General features: G+C 35.2%; 1 protein-coding gene across 2 annotated transcripts in view; it reads right to left on the bottom strand.

The window, feature by feature from the left end:
- Window positions 1–776: 776 nt before the first annotated feature.
- Window positions 777–21345, bottom strand: part of clip1b (CAP-GLY domain containing linker protein 1b) — a 34058-nt gene continuing 13489 nt past the window's right edge. For both annotated transcript variants that reach the window (XM_048181191.1, XM_048181192.1), the window contains 8 exons: window positions 13318–13403; window positions 7476–7581; window positions 7308–7351; window positions 6460–6520; window positions 6059–6215; window positions 3736–3791; window positions 3531–3643; window positions 777–3069 (listed from right to left, as the gene is read on the bottom strand). In XM_048181191.1, the coding sequence (XP_048037148.1) occupies window positions 2841–3069; window positions 3531–3643; window positions 3736–3791; window positions 6059–6215; window positions 6460–6520; window positions 7308–7351; window positions 7476–7581; window positions 13318–13403 (852 nt within the window). In that variant the 3' untranslated portion in view covers window positions 777–2840. The remainder of the gene's footprint in view (window positions 3070–3530; window positions 3644–3735; window positions 3792–6058; window positions 6216–6459; window positions 6521–7307; window positions 7352–7475; window positions 7582–13317; window positions 13404–21345) is intronic.

Genomic DNA, 21345 nt, shown 5'->3' with positions numbered 1-21345 from the left:
TCGGAGTTGATTTTTTTGCCACAACACAGTCATAATTATGACAGTCAAAATTTTGAAAAATCAGTTTTGAGACAAAAAAGTAAAAGTTATAGCATGCTAAGTCATAATTATATGACTTAGTATGCCATAATTAAATCATAGTTATGAGAAATCAAAATTGACATACTTTTCATCTTTATGACTGTCAAAATTTCAATTTTAAATCTCATTAATATAACTCAGTTTGTCATAATTTTGACTTCATGATTTACAAAACCATGATTTTTATTCTTTTTTCTTATATCTTTTTAACGCAAGGCACTACAGGCATCAGTCAATTTTGAGGTTTTGGGCTATTTGGCTTTTTTTTTTTTTTTTTTAAATAATTCAAACTAGTGGAAAGAAAACATCCAAAATACACTTTTAAAGTGTTGATTTTATTGCATAAAAAAAAGCATCAAATTCTAATCAAAGTTGTTATTTTTGTGGGGTTCAGATTGGTCTTATTCGGGCTATGCGTTTTTAAGAGACATGAATTATTGACTGGACCTCTTCTGTTCTATTTGGGAGTTGCAGGACGTTTTGATGGGAATTTGGTGATCACCCTTGCGTGAAATTGAGAGACATGAGGGTAGATACTCCAAACACCCTAGCAACATGGCGAACACCTTGGCAACCACACAGAAACACCCTAGAACGGTGGCTAGAATAGTTGTTATTTGATGTTAATTTTTGAATGCTTTCCACAGAATTGATGTGCAGCCCGAATGCTCAATGTAAATGATAAATCACAAGAATTTTGTTCAATGTTTGTATTGAGTTCAGGTGAATATACAGTACATTAAACAGTACAATAGTTAAAGACTGTCACAATATTTCAGTAGAAAGAGACCATATATTTGCACTTAAAGCAACATTTTCTGATCAAATTCATTTAAACAAATGGGGAATAATTATGATTATTATACATATTTAATATAATCTTGTGCACCAGTTCATTGCAGGTTACCGATTCTAACACTTGCAGTTTATTAGGTTGCTAAATAAACTTTGTTGTTAATATTACATCAATAACAAGAGATACAATATGTTTTTGTGCTTAAAAGTTGTGCTTGTAAAGGGTCTGTTCACACCAAGTTTAAAGTGACTAAAATACATGAAAGTATAAAATATTTGCAAACCATTTTTTTTGCACCAAAACTGTTTTGTCTGAAAAGTTTGGATACCTGAATAAACGGCATTTGATCAATTTAATAAATCAATCTTGTGTCCGTATATACAAAACTAAAAGGTTAATCTTAAAATCTTGCCGACTTGGTGTGAATAGGCCAGAAATCTACAGGACATAACATCAAAAATACACATAAAAAGCCATTCATATGACAATATCATGACTATATGCCTGATATTTAACAGTAAAAAGAATAACTTAGTTTCAAAGAATGGCAGTTAAACTCATGTGCTGTATACATTTAAAGTGAGAAGTGCAATAAGTTAATAGTGGTTAGCTTCAGCTTAGTTTGGTGCACTGGTCATACGGTTTTGTGTCTGTGATAACAGTCCGTTATGAGTTCTTTAAGCTGAAGTGTGTATTTTTTATTCATTAAAATCGTCTATCCTGGTTTAATGTGCAGATAAACTGCTAGTAAACCATTCGTAGTGTGAGTTACCAAACGTTGGCTATGTTCGGAATAGCATACTACTAGTAATGTTTCTGTATAGTATTTATGCTGTGCATAGTATGTATCATTTCTGTATGCTTAGAATTCCCAGGTGTAAATGTGCAGTATATATCCCATAATGCATTAAATTTTCTTGCCTTATTATTTATTGTTGCATAATGTGTACAGTTTCTCATACATAAAATAGTGGGCAGTATTCAGAGTATAGTACTGAGCAGTTTTTAGTAGTGTTGTCAAAAGTACTCACTTGAAACTGAAATTTTAAAAACATGATGCTTTGAGTGCTGTTGAGTGGATTCGTAAACCTCTGATTGGCCATTGTGTTCACACGCTCAACATATATGTCTGTTATTGGCTACAATGATCAACGTACGGGAGCATTTGAAAGCATGCAAAGTGTTTGAATTTGAAAGCGTGTGCTCCCGTGTTTATCTGTGTGAGTTCTCCGTGAAGAGCGTCGTTGATGTCTATTTACGACATGTTTTTGTAGTGTTGATCATTGTAGCCAACAACAGACATATCTGATGTGTGCGTGAACACAATGGCCAATCAGAGGTGTTTACGAATCTGCTCAACAGCACTCAAAGCATTACATTTTTAAAATTTCAGTACCGACTCGGTACTTTTGACAACTCTTGTTTGCAGTATGCAGTGTGCTAGTATACCATTCCGAAGGCTCTTTCAAAACATCGCTTTGTTTGTTTGAGTGGTCCGAAATGTCAACTTCTGACTCAACCAATGGTGCGAGTTTGGAGCAGAGATACACTGAAAGAAGGGGTGTGTTTTTGAAACCTGTTTGTAAACAGTCATTATTTTTGCGATTTTGTGCCTCTAGTGGTGTATAAATTTCACACAGCAGCTTTAAATACACGGCAAAGTTTCGCTAAACCGTTCCAAATTTTCTTGCTGGTAATTCGTCAATAGATTAATCCACACAGGACAATGAAAAACTTACGAAACACATAAAACGGTATTAATAATAACACATTGAAATATTTCTCATCTTCATAAGTCGAATTCCATCAATGCAGCATACCTTAGCCTTCATACGGGCGGATACGTTCAAGGGAATGTACAAGAGGTTCAAATGTATATACGCTGTGTAGAAAAATAGCGAATAATCTGGTTGAAAGCGATCTGTGCATAGCCTGCTCACAGGCGGAGGGGTTGAGGGGGAGTTCAGAAGGTTTGGTCATCGTTGCAAGAATCTGTCCAGTGACCGAACGCCTCGCAGATGTCGCAGTACGGTCGTTCGCCGCTGCGGGTGCCGTGGTAGGTGGTGTGCGGAGGCGAGTCTGGGGATTGTGTTTGCGTGGGACAGTCCTCCGTGTCGTGCAGGTCGAAGCAGTCGCAGATGTCGCAGAAAACTCGCGGTGGGGCTTTCTTCTTCTTTTTGACCTCACCGAGACTTGAGAGAAATAGGATAAAAAAAAATTGTATTATGACAAACCCTTTTCGAAGAATAACAGTAATAGTAACAAAGACACTAGCAGTGCATGTTAAGTATGTACATGACACGTGAAATTCGGTGAAATTAGGATAGAATATGCCACCGCTACGTTTACATTCCGCTAATGTCATTTTGCTTTTTATAGAAATAAAAACTATGAATAACGGTCACTTCAATCCCATCTAGCTCATCCAACACTAGCTGCAGAGTCGTACATAGTGCAGCAGGAATGAGAAGTTCACTGATCACGTGACAAGAGTAAGTGATGAGATGACCGACAAGACCATGGCAGAGGATTCGTTGCACAACAGAGCCAATATGTTGGCAAAGCATTTGTATCTACAGTTTCTGGTTTCTATCCTAACATGCCAGACAGAAAAAAGTGGCAGGTGAAGATTTCAAAACCCAGTTGGACTCACCCGTCATTGTCATCATTTCCGTTGAACTCGGTCAACGCCATTTTCTTCAGCTTCACCTTTAGTTCTTCATTCTTCCTCTGGAGGTCCACAATCACCGAGTTCAGGAAGTTGATCTGATCCATGCAGGAGAACATGATAGATTTTAGACATTTTACACATATGACATACTAAAACCATTAACAAATACAGAACAGAGGAGTTTTACCTGTCCCTCAGCAAACTCTTTCTCTTCTCTCAGTTGGTCCAAAGCAGCATCCCCCGCTGTACAGGAGAGACAAACAGACAGAACTCGGTTCAGTGAGAAGAACAGTGACAAGAGTTAGTGAATGTCAGAATTGCATATTAGTAGTCAAGAAGCATTTGTTCATTTAAGTTGAATTAGTATGTCATAATTTCTACTTCATTATGATTTACAAAAACGTGATTTTGGAAATGGACTCCTATAGACCTAAGCTGTTTGTAATCTTGTTTTCCATTTAAAAAACCAGGGATGCAAACACATCAGGGGTGAAAAAGGTGAGAAAGATGCGAGACATCCCATACCCCCCCCCCCCCCACCCCAAAAAAACTATTTATATTATAGCTATATTTAATATTCATATTGACTTATGAGTAGTATAGTAGAGTTCAACTAAAGTTGTATTCATTGGCGAAATGGCAATGTTAGTAGCGTTATACAAATTGTATTTGGTATTTGCATGGTGCTAAGCCAGGATGTTGAAGGGTTTTTTTGTTTGTTTGTTTGTTTTTTGACAACTAAGAAGGCGTGATTCTCATGATTTCATTCACCGTGACCCTGTCCAAAGACTGTCCTGTCAGACCCCCCCATCCCCCTCCCCAAAACACTTTCTCATCAGATCTACGCAAATCTCGTAGGTGACCTATTTTGATCTCAAAAAGGTGAATTTCTCACCTAAAGGTGAGGAGTTTGCATCTATGAAAAACATTCCTTAAAAATTATGGGCCAGATTTGGTGTGAGCACAATTGCACAAATGCGCCGATGGGAGTGGCAAGTTTTGTGCATGCAGCAACAATTGCAGCCATGTCGCAAAATGGGTTAAGACATGATTTTTTGGGCATTAAATAATGGCGCAAATACCAGTAAATTGAAAATATTAGTAAATCGTGTTGCGTGATTCATTTAAATACTCTCCTCCCATAAATTTTGCGTCTGAAAGAGAAACTCTTACAAATGCATATGAAATAAGGTCAGCCACATAAACAACTCAGTCCACACCTCTTCGGCGCTAATTTTGCACTGCGTGTCTTTAGTAAATCCTGACAGTAGCTTTTTAACGCCAAAAGAGGGTTTGCGCTGGTCAAGCTGTTAGTAAATCTGGCCCTATAATGTGACATGTATTCTGGTCACAAACATTCGATTTGGATTAGGGCTGCACGATATATCGCATGGGATTGTCACGCGCATTTCGTCAGTAAAGCCGGTTCCCTGATTACCGCTAAATCGCCATCACCTGCTTTCAAATGGAGCGGCATTTAATAGACAGAGCCGTAGATCACTGAAAAGCCACGCAATATCGCGTTCATATCGCAGATGAATCGCCTTCGCCTACTGACGAAATGCGTGTGACAATCTCATGCGATATATCGTGCAGCCCTAATTTGGATTCATTTTTCATGCTGGAATAGAAATGAAAATATTATGAATAATATGGTATGTATTACTTAGGCCCCGTTTAAACTAGTGCGTTTTTGTTTTAAAACGCATAACTTTTGCTACGGTTACACCTGTCTGTAAAACACCATTTTAAAATGAAAACGCACTAATGTAAATGGGGCCTTATACTATTTTCATTTCCACTTCCAGAGATTTTTAATACATCTTTAACTCGTTATTTGATCATACTACCATAAATTAAGATATATATACACATAATTGGATTAAAAATAACTGGATGGTATTTCCAGAATTAAACATGCAACATGATGAGGTCATGTGACAACAATTTAGCATTCTGCATCATTTTGCACACTACTTTTAAATAATAAATACAGTGCTCTTCAAAAGTTTGGGGTCAGTATGTTTTTTTGTTTTTTTTTTAAAGAAATTAATACTTTTATTCAGCAAGGATATATTACATTTCCCGAAAATAAATGTATTATATTAAATATGAAGCAGCACAACTGTTTTCAACATTGATATGAATTAGAAAAGTTTCCTGAGCAGCAAATCTGCATATTAGAATAATTTCTGAAGGATCACGTGACACTGAAGACTGGAGGAATGATGCTGAAAATTAACAGGAATTATTTACATTTTAAAATACATTTACATAGAAAACAGTTATTTTAAAATTGAATATATATTTTATAATATTACAGGTTTTACTGTATTTTTGATCAAATAAATGCAGCCTTGGTGAGGATAAGAGACTTCTTTAGGAAAAAAAAATCTTAAATTAAAACGACTTTTGAATGGTACTATAAATAAATAGCTAGCAGTATACAGTTTATTGCACAGTATACAGTACGCTGTCAATCCATTCTAAATATAAATACGCTGACGGACCTGAGGTGACTTCCTCTCCGTTCCCTGCATGCCGGCCCTCCAGCTTTTGCTCCAAGCTGTTCACTCGGCTCTGCAGCTGGGCTTTGTCCCTCTCCAGAGACGTCACAGCCGACTGGAGCGTCTTGGCCATGGCATTTTCCCCACGCAGCACTGCAATCTGCGATAACAAAAACCATCTTTAGATCACAAATAATTTTTTTCCTATTATCTGACAATATTAAGTGTCAAAGTTTTATATAAAAAGAAAAAAATGGGAAGAACTGCTGTAGGCAATACTGTTTTAATATGAAATTTTTCTACTAAAAGCATTCTTTTTATATATAGTAAGTTCACAGTGCATAAAACATTCTTGATCCAGATGTTTAGTTAGACTTATAAAAGCCAAGAATCAAAGCTCTTACCTCATTTCGTAGTGTCTCTAGCTCTTTGTCTTTATCGGACATCAATGCATTGGAATTCTCCCTGTGAGAACAGACAAGAGCTCACTATAACTAGAGCCCATTGTTGGATTTACAGTCATGTTACAAAAGCCATATGCACTCTGAGAACATGCACAACGATCTCCCAATGGAGCCTGAAGATTAAAAGCTTACAGAAAAACAGGCAAAAAAATGAACAGACATCCAGTGGGACAGCGCAGTATTTTTAGGGTGGAGGAAAACAATAGATCTGAAGCCAAACGCTTGTACTAAGTACCATTATTTGAGCTGTTCAATCATGGAAACAGATCATCTCTCTAGATGTAATCTTGGTATATCATAAAACACTGATCTCTAAAGAACATGTACTAACAAGCTTCTTTTGCAAGCCTTCATTTCCCGGGAGATAAAATGACATTTAAAGCCTCCAGAGTGCGTGTGATCTCAAATTCCAGCTCTCATTTGAACAATTACTGAGACAGAGCTCCATTAAACACCATCAAACGCATCTGTGACATGCTGTTTATAGCCACAGATAATAAATTCGTTTTTTTTTTTAATGCTTATGAAGAAAATTAATGGGAAAAATACTTGCATCGCACTCAAGAGACGAATGAATAGAAGTACATTAACAAAAATACAAGCATAACATTTCCAAATTGTCTTTCCCCATAGACTTTTAGTGTAAGTGCACTGTGTTTTTGCTTACTGAGAGACAAATATATATTGCTTTCTGTGGTTATAAACAGCAGGCTTCACCCGGAACTGTCTTTTAAGGTTTTGATTTGATTGAATGAATCGACTTAATACCGAGTCAGAGACGTGCTTACCTCTCTGTAATCTCCAGCTGGCTAGTCAGAGCTTCGTCATCAAGCTGCCAAAAAAACAAACATGATACATAAAACAAACATGATAAATCAATCCCTCAAACCAACTGAGAATGTCACAGAGCAAAGCATTTCAAGGAAACGTCTAAGACGACTCAGACAGATAAACACCTTCTGCTGCGAGTAGACGTCCAACTCCTGAGCCAACATCCCTTTCTCGTCCTGGAGCGACACCTGCCTCTGAGACTTCTGATTGGCTGACAGTTTTAGCTCCTCACTACAGAGAGATAAAGAGGGAGGTAATGCTTATAATACCATATAGGACTAGCATTTTACCATACTAGTGTTCTGCAGGATGTGAATTTTCTGTATGCATTCAACACCTGGATGACCTAACAATACTGTTCAAAAGTTTGGGGTCAGTACGGAAAAAAAAAAGAAAGAAAAGAAATTAATACTTTTATTCAAATCAGCATATTAGAATGATTTCTGAAGGATCATATGACTGAAGCGTGGAGGCTTGTTTCTGCCATGAAATAAAAACTAAAAAAGGTAATTGTGACTTTTTATCTAACAATTCTGACTTTTTTCTCAGAATTGCGCGATATAAACTCACAATTGCGAGTTATAAAGTCAGAATTGCAAATTTTAAAGTCCGAATTGCGAGTCACAAAGTCAGAATTCCGACTTACAAAGTCAGAATTGCGAGATATAAAGTCAGAATTGCGAGTTCTGTTATAAAGTCAGAATTGCGAGATATAAAGTCAGAATTGCATGATATAAATTCAGAATTGCGAGATATAAAGTCAGAATTGCATTATATAAAGTCAGAATTGCATGATATAGTCAGAATTGCGAGATATAAAGTCAGAATTGCGTGATATAAAGTCAGTATTGCGAGATATAAAGTCAGTATTGCGAGATATAAAGTCAGAATTATGAGATATAAAGTCAGAATTGCGAGATATAAAGTCAGAATTGCATGATATAAAGTCAGAATTGCGATATATAAAGTCAGAATTGCGAGATATAAAATCAGAATTGCGAGTTACAAAGTCAGAATTGAGAGTTACAAAGTCAGAATTGCGATGATATAAAGTCAGAATTGCAAGATATAAAGTCAGAATTGCGAGATATAAAGTCAGAATTGCATGATATAAAGTCAGAATTGCGAAATATAAAGTCAGAATTGCATGATATAAAGTCAGAATTGCGAGATATAAAATCAGAATTGCGAGTTACAAAGTCAGAATTGCGAGATATAAAGTCAGAATTGCATGATATAAATTCAGAATTGCATGATATAAAGTCAGAAACTGCATGATATAAAGTCAGAATTGCGAGATATAAAATCAGAATTGCGAGTTACAAAGTCAGAATTGCGAGATATAAAGTCAGAATTGCGAGATATAAAGTCAGAATTGAGAGTTACAAAGTCAGAATTGCATGATATAAAGTCAGAATTGCAAGATATAAAGTCACAATTGCATGATATAGTCAGAATTGCGAGTTATTAAGTCAGAATTGCGTGATTATAAAGTCAGTATTGCGAGATATAAAGTCAGAATTATGAGATATAAAATCAGAATTGCGAGTTACAAAGTCAGAATTGCGAGATATAAAGTCAGAATTGCAAGATATAAAGTCAGAATTGCGAGATATAAAGTCAGAATTGCATGATATAAAGTCAGAATTGCGAAATATAAAGTCAGAATTGCATGATATAAAGTCAGAATTGCGAGATATAAAGTCAGAATTGCGAGATATAAAGTCAGAATTGCAAAGAGATATACAAAGTCAGAATTGCATGATATAAAGTCAGAATTGCAAGATATAAAGTCACAATTGCATGATATAAAGTCAGAATTGCGAGTTATTAAGTCAGAATTGCATTATATAAAGTCAGAATTGCATGATATAGTCAGAATTGCGAGATATAAAGTCAGAATTGCGTGATATAAAGTCAGAATTGCGAGATATAAAGTCAGTATTGCGAGATATAAAGTCCGAATTATGAGATATAAAATCAGAATTGCGAGTTAAAGTCAGAATTGCGAGATATAAAGTCAGAATTGCATGATATAAAGTCAGAATTGCGAAATATAAAGTCAGAATTGCATGATATAAAGTCAGAATTGCGAGATATAAAGTCAGAATTGCATGATATAAAGTCAGAATTGCGAAATATAAAGTCAGAATTGCATGATATAAAGTCAGAATTGCGAGATATAAAGTCAGAATTGCGAGATATAAAGTCAGAATTGCAAGATATAAAGTCAGAATTGCGAAATATAAAGTCAGAATTGCATGATATAAAGTCAGAATTGCGAAATATAAAGTCAGAATTGCATGATATAAAGTCAGAATTGAGAGTTACAAAGTCAGAATTGCGAGATATAAAGTCAGAATTGCGAGATATAAAGTCAGAATTATGAGAATTGAGAGTTACAAAGTCAGAATTGCGAGATATAAAGTCAGAACTGCGAGATATAAAGTCAGAATTGCATGATATAAAGTCAGAATTGTGTGATATAAAGTCAGAATTGAGAGTTACAAAGTCAGAATTGAGAGTTACAAAGTCAGAATTGCGAGATATAAAGTCAGAATTGCGAGATATAAAGTCAGAATTGCGTGATATAAAGTCAGAATTGAGAGTTACAAAGTCAGAATTGCGATGATATAAAGTCAGAATTGCAAGATATAAAGTCAGAATTGCATGATATAAAGTCAGAATTGCATGATATAAAGTCAGAATAAAGTCAGAACTGCATGATATAAAGTCAGAATTGCGAGATATAAAGTCAGAATTATGAGATATAAAATCAGAATTGCGAGTTACAAAGTCAGTATTGCGAGATATAAAGTCAGAATTGCGAAATATAAAGTCAGAATTGCATGATATAAAGTCAGAATTGCGAAATATTAAGTCAGAATTGCGAGATATAAAGTCAGAATTGCGAGATATAAAGTCAGAATTGCATGATATAAAGTCAGAATTGCGTGATATAAAGTCAGAATTGAGAGTTACAAAGTCAGAATTGAGATTGCGTGATATAAAGTCAGAATTGCGAGATATAAAGTCAGAATTGCTTGATATAAAGTTAGAATTGCGAGATATAAAGTCAGAATTGTAAGATATAAACTCGCAATTGCGTGTTATAATATCCAATTGTGATGGAAAAAAGAATGACGTTCTTTCTTAGAATTGTGACTTCATATCTCACAGTCCTGACTTTATATCACGCAATTCTGACTTTATAAAATTTGAGAAATAAAGTCAGAATTGTGAGATAAAGTCGTAATTTCCCTTTTTATTTTTTTATTTAGTGGTGGAAACAAGCTTCCATACTGAAGACTGGAGTAATGATGCTAAAAATTCAGCTTTGCATCACAGGAATAAATTACATTTTAAAATATTCAAAGTAGAACATTTAATTCAATAGAAAACATTTACATTTACTCTTAAAACTCTGTACATTACGCCTCATGCACTATTTCATTTTTTAAAACCAAATTTTCAACATAAAATCCTATTTAATTATTTGTATTTATGATACATGGTGATGTTCATATTCTTTCTGATGCTGGTGACATTAAGTCCTCAACATTTCAGATCACCCTAATGTCAATCCTGTTATTCCTCCATTTTCCTCTCAAGTGAATGCATCATGCTTAATATATCATCTTCCTTTCCATCAGGACCTCTTAACTGTTTAAGACATTTCATAGACCGAGCGTTTGACAAATAAGAGCGTTTGCTTACAAAAAGTGGTAGTAAAATCGTGAGCACCACAAAGTCACAACAGAAAGGTCACCGTCATCCTTCTCGTGTGTAACGAATAAGCCAATCTATTTTTACCCACAGTGCATTATGATACAGGAATAAATCAAATCATGCACGCTCCAAACTCAAGCAGAAAATCAAGGTGAGGTCTCTGTACGACAGAAGTGCGAGAACAAATGCGGCTTCATGAAACTACAGGCTAAAAGATTCACACAAATTCAAAAAGAATATGCTGCATTTAATGAAGCATAACACAGTATTTTTTTCATAAAGAAAAATAGGCTTTTTTAAAATTATAATATTACTGGCTACGTCGTGATACGCATTTCATGAGTGTCAGAAGATCAACAGAGCGTTACGAAAGGAACTCTGTTCAGATCTCACGTGGAGTCAAGACCATTACACAGGCGGAGAAGAGCAGCTGTAGCTGGAGAGACGCGGTTACGTAAAACTCCCTGAGGAGAGACGCTCACTTTCTGAAGCTTTCGGATGAGAGTATCTTCAGCGCAAGAGTTCAGGAGAGGCTTCACACGGGTACCTGCTCGCATCACCGGAGCCGTCACTTGCCGGACATGCCGATCAGCTGCAGCTTGAAGGAGCGTGTCGGATTGGCTTGAGTTACGGATTGGCTTGAGGAGGCTTTGTGCCGCCTTAGTTTAAAGTCAACCTGAACTCAAAATGGACCCCATTTACACCAGCATAAAAGCATTTTGAGCTAAAGGTTTCTGCTTATATGTTTAAATGCATTTTGCAAACAAATTTATTGCAAACAATTTGCAAATTTATTAAGCAAATAAATTGAGTTTAAATGTGAAAAGTGAAACATTTTATGAAAACATTCAATTACAGTTTTTGGATTTAATTCATTTTGCAAATAAATTTATTGCAAACAAATAGCAAAATACTTTTCAAATGTGTTGCAAATAAATAAATTGTGCTTGTGAAACATTAAACATTTTATCAAAACGTTAAATAATTTTTTGAATTAATTCATTTTGCAAACAAATTGTAAAATAATTTGCACATTTATTGCAAATAAGCAAATAAATTGTGCTTAAATTTAAAAAGTGAAAAATTTAAAATTACAATTTGTGGATTTAATTAATTTTGCAAATAAATTCATCGCAAACAAATAGCAAAATAATTTGCAAATTTGTTGCAAATAAGGAAATAAAAGGTGCATATAAAAAGTTAAACATTTTATGAAAAAGTTAAATTATAATTATTGGAATTAATTCATTTTGCAAACAAATTACTAGCAAACAAATTGCAAAATAATTTGCATATTTATTGCAAATAAATTGTGCTTAAAATATGAAAAATATAAAAAGATTTTATGAAAAATGTTAATTACAATTTTTGGAATTAATTCATTTTGCAAAGAAATAGCAAAATAATTAACATATTTGTTGCAAATAAGCAAATATATTGTGCTTATGAAAAGTTAAACATTTTATGAACAAATTTAAATTATTATTTAGAATTAATTCATTTTGCAAACAAATTTATTGCAAACAAATAATTAGTGCTTAAATTTGAAAAGTGAAATATTTTATGAAAAATTGAAATTACATTTTTTTTAAAAATTCATTTATTTATTTTTTGAAGTATGTATCTTTTTCAGCTGGTGTCACCAAACCCTCTTATTTTTCAAAAACTTTCATATAGAGACACTTTTCACCATTCAATCAATTCCTGATGGATAAAATCAAGTTCTGCCCTACATTTTTTTAATTGATTATCCTGAATGTGAAATGCTGCAGGCCAGATTCAAAGTCATATCGTCCACGTGAGCTCAATGTGTCAGACTCAGATCACATGCATTACGCCTTTTCTTATACAGAAATCACAGCTGTTGTGACCGAGTGGACTCGTGATGTCATTCTGTGACTCGCTGATCTAAATGAATCACCACAATGGTACCAAAGTACTTACCCAACTAATTAAGATCAAAATCCTTTTTAGCTCCAACTAAGCAGACAATTAATTTAATAAGATGCAGCTGAAAGATGTTAAATAGCGCTTTAATTGTTGCAGCTGTATTCTAGTGGTCAGCACATGTGCTCGGATACTTTTGAGGCTTGATTGTGGCCTTCCTCTCCTCCCTATCTATCATTTCTGTCCTCTCTCTTCTATCATTATCAATAAAAGTGTGAAAAAGTCTAAATGAATAATAATAAAATAGTCAGCTGACGAGAAAATGCATGAGTGCATGTCAGCAGGACTCACATTTCTTTGCGGAGGCTCCCGATGCGCTGCGTTTCTGAACTCAACTGCTCCTGATACTGAGAGTTCTGCTGCTTCAGGGCCTCAAGCTGGTGGAGGAGATAAAAGATGATTAAAACACATAAAAATTATGCTTTTGGGCAAAATGTGTTGGAGAGAATGTCATGAAACCTTTCAAGAACATGTATTTTGCATAAAGAAAAGCATGCATATTTAAGAACCATCATGTCTTTTCTTGCAGACAATTATTTTAATAATAATTAAAGGGATAGTTCACCAAAAAATGAAAATTTCCCATAATTTACCCTTAAGCCATCCTAGGTGTATATGACTTTGTCTTTTCAGCCGAACACAATCTGACTTATATTAAATAATATTCTGGCTCTTCCCAGCTTTGTAATGGCATTGAATAGTGCCCAAGTTTTTGAAGCTACAAAAATCACATCCATAGATCATAAAAGTAGCTTATGCTATGCCTACGTCATATGTTGGGTCAGAGGTCACTCTTCCGCTGGAACTTGACTCTCTCGTGAACGCTCGTATGGCTATTGCTGGAAGCCAGTTATTATAGTTTATAAAGTTTTAAACATGGCTATTTTTCTTACAAAAGCCCATTGCTTTGTTTTAGAAGGCATTTATTAAACCACTGGAGTCGTATGGATTACTTTTTTAATGGATGGATGCATTATTTTGGGCTTCAAAAATATCAGGCACTATTTAATGCCATTATAAAGCTTGGAAGAGCCAGGATATTATTTAATATAACTCCAGTTGTGTTCAGCTGAAAGAAGAATGTCATAAACACCTAGGATGGCTTGAGAGTGAGTAAATTATGGGATCATTTTTGGGTAAACTATATCTTTAAGCATTTGTCACCTTAAATTCTCATTACCACAAATATATCTCATTTTCATACCTGCAATATGAAAAAAACTAGATTGTATAAATATTATTAACATTTACATGTGTATTTCTACAATGGTAGTATTTGTTGTACTTTCTTTACTTTTCTACTATCTTAATTACAGTATTTTTCAAAATGTCAGTAAATATCCAGTAGTTTTTGGAGGGAAAGCAGTGCTGTTGCTAACTAAAACTATTAAACATGCTTTCTTAAATTTAAATTAAAAGTTGAAATAAAATCTAAATCTAAATATTAGATAAAAAAAAAATGAAAACTGAACATTTAAAAACAAAAGCTAATTCAAAATATTAATAATAGTATGTAAATAATACTAAAATAACACTGGGGAAAAGGCATTTAATTGTCATGAAAATAATAATGTGATTATGCACAAAGGTGTTCTAGATGTTTTTTGACGTTTTCATATCCAAAAACTGTAAAATCAGACCATCTCTCCTCAACAAGACATGATTTGAAGTACCAATTATTTCTGTCGCACAAACATTGCAGAACAAATTACATGCCAAAGTTTAAAACTCAAGAGTTAGAGATTGGAACAAATACCTAAACATGAGTAATAGTGATGTCTTCTTTAGCAAACACCTCTAAAAGTCATGTGAACAATGAAAACTGTCCATGTTTGCAAAGTATAATCAATGCAAAATCACATGTAGGACTAATACATGCACAACTAATACTCTCAGACTGTCAAATCCGGTGAAGTCAGATTACTGTTCCCATGAGACCCATAATTCAATCCCATCACACTCACTGTAACTAACTGGTCTGCATCAGATCGAAGCGCTAATTACACTCTTCAGCACAAACGCCTACAACTGGCCGAGTTGGTAATAATCACTTTCATCTACATGCCAAGATCCAACATCAATGTTTTATTACAAATCAGCAGAGATTAGCCTGCGCTGATATCTCTGAGTGATTCAGTGTTTACATTGAGAAAGATCGAGAGAATCCGTGATGACTGAGGAATTATGCTGTCATCAGTGAATTAAATGTCATCAAACACAGTGCATCAGTTTCACACAGACTCGCGCACGTGAAAACATTCTTCAACTCAATGTCCGCGGCTTAACATCTCCATTACTCGCAGAAATAACATGCACGAGATAAAGTCACACGTCATAGGATTTTCTTTCCTTTTTACGCATAAAAACATCTCAAAAATCAGAAAGAGACAAAAAATACAGAAGCATATAAATGTGAGCATTTTTTAAGATTTAAAAATTTCAAGTGTGTAGTAAAATTCCATCAAATTGAATTGAATAATCCTTACATATTTCTCATAATTAAGAATTTTAAATGAGTAAAAAAAAAAAATAGAGTTTAATAAAACATTTTTTATAAATCTCAATCGAAATGTGATTTGTATTTATAAATTAAAAAAAAAATTAAAATGTTTAAATTTATGATAGTTATATTAATAATTATATGCAAGGATTATTTAATTAAATTTGACAGAATTTTACTATACAACTGAAAATCATAAATATTAAAAAAAAGGCTTTTTAGTGTAGGGATATCTGAAAATTATTACCAATATCCAACTAATGGCTTATATCATGGGAAAAAATGGCAACAAAATTTGAAATGTGATGGAAAAACTATTTTTTCCTATTTCTATTCTGAATTATTGTAATTATTCAGATAGAGTATCATTTTAATGTATTGATTGAATTCAATTATTTTAGGATTATTTGGTTATAAAACTGGTTATAACATCAAAAATGTTCTCCTGAAAACAAACTTTAGAAGTTAGATATTTTAGTTAATTTCTGACACTGTCCGATATTATAAATCAATACATTGAGGGGAAAACAACAACAAACAGCGCTCACATTAAACCTCATCTAAAATAATACACATTTCAAATGCAATCAGCCACCAAAACATGCATACCACTAAAATGGGTTTAAATGAGAAAAAATAAGCCAATATCACCCCAACAAAATTTCAATAGTTAAAAAAAATCTAATATTGCTGAATGGTCCAACCATGGTCACCAATATACAGCACTATGCATCCTCAGAAGGGAAGAGCACTACAGAAGAGCGACCTTTACCTGGCAGAGCGAGGTATAAACGCTGCCCGTGTAGTTCTGTTGGAGCGCTGTCACATCCATGCTGCTGTGTCCTTCCTATTTTTTCCAAACAAATGTGCCCTATCAATAATACATCCCCCTACAGCCCCCTGCAGTGAGAGAGAGAGGCGCTCACACGAGCTTGCTCTCCAGCACACGCTCACGTTTGCACAAACACACGCTCTGAAAAGCATCATACAGGGCAGCTTCATTATGTAAGGACGACAAGCCCCGCCCCTCTCGAAACACCCCCCTGCTGTCCCCGCCCCCCACCTTCTGCTGTTCTCCGTCATCAGTGCTCATTCATCCTGTATTAGCTGTTTCTACATGACGAGACTATCCATGTTCGTCTCTGGTGACATCAGAGGAATGAAATCCTTGTGTGAGCGAGAGAGCTCAGTCATGGTTTCTTTTTAAATATTATTTGATGAATGTACACTACCGTTCAAATGTTTGGGCTAATTTTTTTTTTTTTTTGAAAGAACTTAGCAAAAATGACAGTAATGACTTTTAAATTGCGGCAAAAATTCTAATGTTTTTTTTTTTTTCTTTTCACTGTATATTCATCAAAGAATCCTGAAAAATAAAGTTAGAATGATTTTTGAAGGATCACATGACACTGAAGACTAAAGTAATGATGCTGAAAATTCAGCTTTGATCACAGAAATCACAGTTCTTTTCAATTCTAACAATATTCATAATATTATTGTTTTTACTGTATTTTTGATTCAATATATGCAGCCTTGACAAGCATTTCTAAGAGACTTCTTTCAAAAACATTAAAAATCTTACCGACCCCAAACTTTTGAACAGTAGCGTATTTTTTTAAAGCTGCGGCAGAGGCTGTGTGAGAGACTTCAGTCATCCTTGAATGACAGAAAATAGAAGGAAATTCAGGCTAACCTAAATTAACTCTGCTTTTCTAAACCTTGAGGGGACAAAAGTCCAAAATGAGGTCATAATAAGGTTGTCTTTTTCAATACAGAAACCAAAAATAAATTTAAAGGGACAGTTCACCCAAAAATTTAAATTCCGTCATAATTTACTCACACTTGTTGTTCTAAACCTATAAAACAGCATTATTTATATAACAGCAGTTCAAAGTGACAATATTACATCCTAAATAAAGTCTTCTGAAGTCATTTGATGGCTCTGTGTGAGGAATAGAGTGAAATTTAAATAAATCTCCTCTGGTATAACACAGTAAGTTATGATATGTCTTGAAAAGATTTGGAATATAGTGTAAAAAGATGCTTGCACGCTTCTCCAAAACTCATTTTGTGCTCCATGAAACAAAGTCAGTCATATGGGTTTAGAACAGGGGTGGGGAACGTTGATCCTGGAGGGCCATTGTCCTGCAGAGTTTAGCTCCAACCCTAATTAAACACACCTGAAGCTAATCAAGGTCTTCAGGATTACTAAAGTAACAGGCAGGTGAGTGTTTTTTTTCAGGGTTGGAGCTAAACTCTGCAGGACAATGGCCCTCAAGGATCAACGTTCTCCACCCCTGGTTTAGAACAATATCAGGTTGAGTAAATAACAGAAATTAACTATCCCTTTAACCCTGTCTAATATGATTTGCCCTGTCAAACAAAAAGCAAGTCTCACTAAAATCTGCATGGATTTACCTAAACAAGCACTGATCTCGCTCTATGGATTTTGCCATGATTCCATTAATATGAGCCCTTATATTTTATTATATAGTGCTTTGTACAATACAGATCGTTTCAAAACAGGTTCATATTAATAAACAGGAAAATAACATGATAATGTTGTATGCTTGTCTTATATGTGATGAAGTTTGCATCATTAATTCTTAGGGGTGTGATGGACCGTTAGCTCATGAGACAAGATGTTTTGAAAAGGTTCTTTCAAAATGCGGGGTATTAAAGGTAAAATTGAATTTATCTTGGCATAGTCAAATAACAAGAGTTCAGTACATGGAAATGACACACAGTGAGTCTCAAACTCCATTGTTTCCTCCTTCTTATATAAATCTCATTTGTTTAAAAGACCTTCGAAGAACAGGCGAATCTCAACATAACACCGACTGTTACGTAACAGTCGGGATCATTAATATGTACGCCCCCAATATTTGCATATGCCAGCCCATGTACCCAACATTATAAAAGGCATTAGACAAGGGCAGCCAGTATTAAAGGTCCCGTTTTTCGTGGTTTTTTGAAGCTTTGATTGTGTTTATAGTGTGCAATATAACATGTGTTCATGTTTCGCGTGTAAAAAAACACAGTATTTTTCACATAATTTACTTATCTATATACCGCTGTTTCCACTGTCATAAAAACGGGCTGATGACTTCCTTGTTCTATGAAGTCCCTCCTTCAGAAATACGTAACGAGTTCTGATTGTGCCAGCGGTTCCTGTGTTGTGATTCGACAGCTCTGAGCGCTCCTTGCCCGGAAAGGTCACGCCTCTTACCATAACGTGGAGATGCACGCGCTCAGTGTTAATGTAAACATGTCTTTAATTTTACCCTATCAATTTGAGCCGGAATCAGACCCGGTGATTGGACTGCGGGATGAAAATAACAGCGTTTCGACGACATGGCGACAAACACACTCTACAAACGCAACTCTTGTGTATTCCTGTCGGCGGAGGTTAGTCAAAAAACTGTTTTAGTGACGTAATTAAAGAAGGAAGTAGAGGGATGTAGTCCAAACCGGCCGTTCGATGTAGGCGACTTCCGTAAATAAAATATCTCGCTTGGCATTGAACTTTGAGCTTTAAAATTTTACAAATTTTATTTATACTCTAACAACAACATTACACACTAACTAAAGTTTGAAACGTGGGATCACGAAGAACGGGACCTTTAACGTCTGGATCTGCACAGGTGAATCAACAGACTAGGTAAGCAAGCAAGAACAATAGCGAAAAATGGCAGATGGAGCAATAATAACTGTCATGATCCATGATATCATGATATTTTTAGTGATATTTGTAAATTGTCTTTCTAAATGTTTCGTTAGCATGTTGCTAATGTACTGTTAAATGTGGTTAAAGTTACCATCGTTTCTTACTGTATTCACGGAGACAAGAGCCGTCGCTATTTTCATTTTTAAACACTTGCAGTCTGTATAATTCATAAACACAACTTCATTCTTTATAAATCTCTCCAACAGTGTAGCATTAGCCGTTAGCCACGGAGCACTATCAAACTCATTCAAAATCAGAAGTAAACAATATAACAGTATACAATACTCACTTAATCCGACGCATGCATGACGAACACTTTGTAAAGATCCAGGGTTATATTAGCTGTGTAAACTTTGTTTATGCACTGTTCAAGGCAAGCACGAGCTCTGGGGGCGTGGAGCATGAGAATTAAAGGGCCAGTAGCCCTGAATCGGCTCATTTATAATGATGCCCCAAAATAGGCAGTTAAAAAAATGAATTAAAAAAAATCTATGGGGTATTTTGAGCTGAAACTTCACAGACACATTCAGGGGACACCTTAGACTTACATTACATCTTTTTAAAAAAAGTTCTAGGGCACCTTTAAAATTGCGCTTGATAGCGCGATTGCGTTTTACTTTTGTTTTCGTGATCACACGTACTCTGTGATTAGGGAGCGGCAGTGCTGAGCGTGCATTCAACAATACAAGACATTTGTCAGACACTTATGCTCTGTTGTGTGACAAATCCTTCGCCATGGTCTTGTCAGTCATCTCGTCACTTACTCTCATCACGTGATCAGTGAACTCTGATTCCTGCTGCACTACGTACGACATACGGATGGAACTGAAGCAACGGTTATCCAACTGAATTAAATGTTTTTTATTTATTTAAAAAGCAAAACAACAGTGGAGGTGTAACGCAAATGCAGCACTGGCATATTCTATCCAACCCTCACTCTCCGTCATGGCAATATCGCAAGACAGCTTTTCGCCTCGATGAGAATCTCGTCATAATCCTATTAATTCTGTTACTTTCCTGTTTATTACTGTGAAGCTGCATTGAAACTATTTCTATTGTATAAACTAAGGCCCTGTTTACACGCATAACCTGATATTGCTGAGTTCAACATGTTCCTGGGTCAACATTTTTGTTGATCCTGGAACAACATTCAAATCAACCAATCAGATTTGAGGGACAAGTTTAGGCTTAAAATCATGAATTGGTGCTTCTACATCAGTGGTATTCATCTATCATTTCCCTCTGATTTTTGGGATAACTTATGGGTAGGGTTAGGTTTAGGGGTAGGAATAGGGTTAAGACTAAATTTTCAGACTAGAATGTTGTTCCAGGATCAACAAAATATGTTGACCCAGGAACGCATCTAACTCAGCAATATCAGGACGTGCCCGTTTACACCTGGTATTAAGATTGTTTTGGTCGATCGGATCATAAGTGTACGGCGCTGAATACAGGTGTAAACGGGGTGTAAAACGCTTTGAGCTTGTCCACTTTTGACCACTTCCAGAGGTAGTCGAAAATACATTTGACCGGATTGCATTTGTAGTGTAAACACTCATGTGGTCAAATGTGTTTGAACAGCCACAAAAGACGCCCTACTCTCCGCCTACTGACACAATAAACATTACGGGAAGCGCTCTAGCCAGACGGGATTTAAACTTTGCCGGCTGAAGCCATAAGTTTAGTTTGAAGACAAAAAACATACTAAGCGCAATGTTCTCTAAACATTTCTGTTTTCTAACACACTCACAGCTTGCGACTCTCAAAGCAGAAACGAAGGCTGATTCTCTCTGTATGTTTTCCCGTAGTCTCCAGTAACATTCATATACAAATTGCACCTATTAAATCAAAGCTTCTGAAAAAGCCCATACATTTACCCACCCATAGACCCTCCCCTCGAAGAAATCAGGACTGAAGTGGTCGAAAATGGTCAAAAGAGACGGATTAAATACCAGGTGTAAACGTGTATGTTTCTCTCTCGTCCACTTGAGATCCGATCTAACAAAACGCATCTTAATACCAGGTGTAAACAGGGCCTAAAGGAGACATGACTTGTAAAATGAATCAATTATTAAACAAATTGAAGATAATA

Source organism: Megalobrama amblycephala, linkage group LG2, assembly GCF_018812025.1.
Source record: "Megalobrama amblycephala isolate DHTTF-2021 linkage group LG2, ASM1881202v1, whole genome shotgun sequence".
NCBI classification, from domain to species: domain Eukaryota; kingdom Metazoa; phylum Chordata; class Actinopteri; order Cypriniformes; family Xenocyprididae; genus Megalobrama; species Megalobrama amblycephala.
The sequence above is the reverse complement of the archived record's forward strand: the minus strand, read 5'-3'. Positions and strand labels throughout refer to the sequence as shown.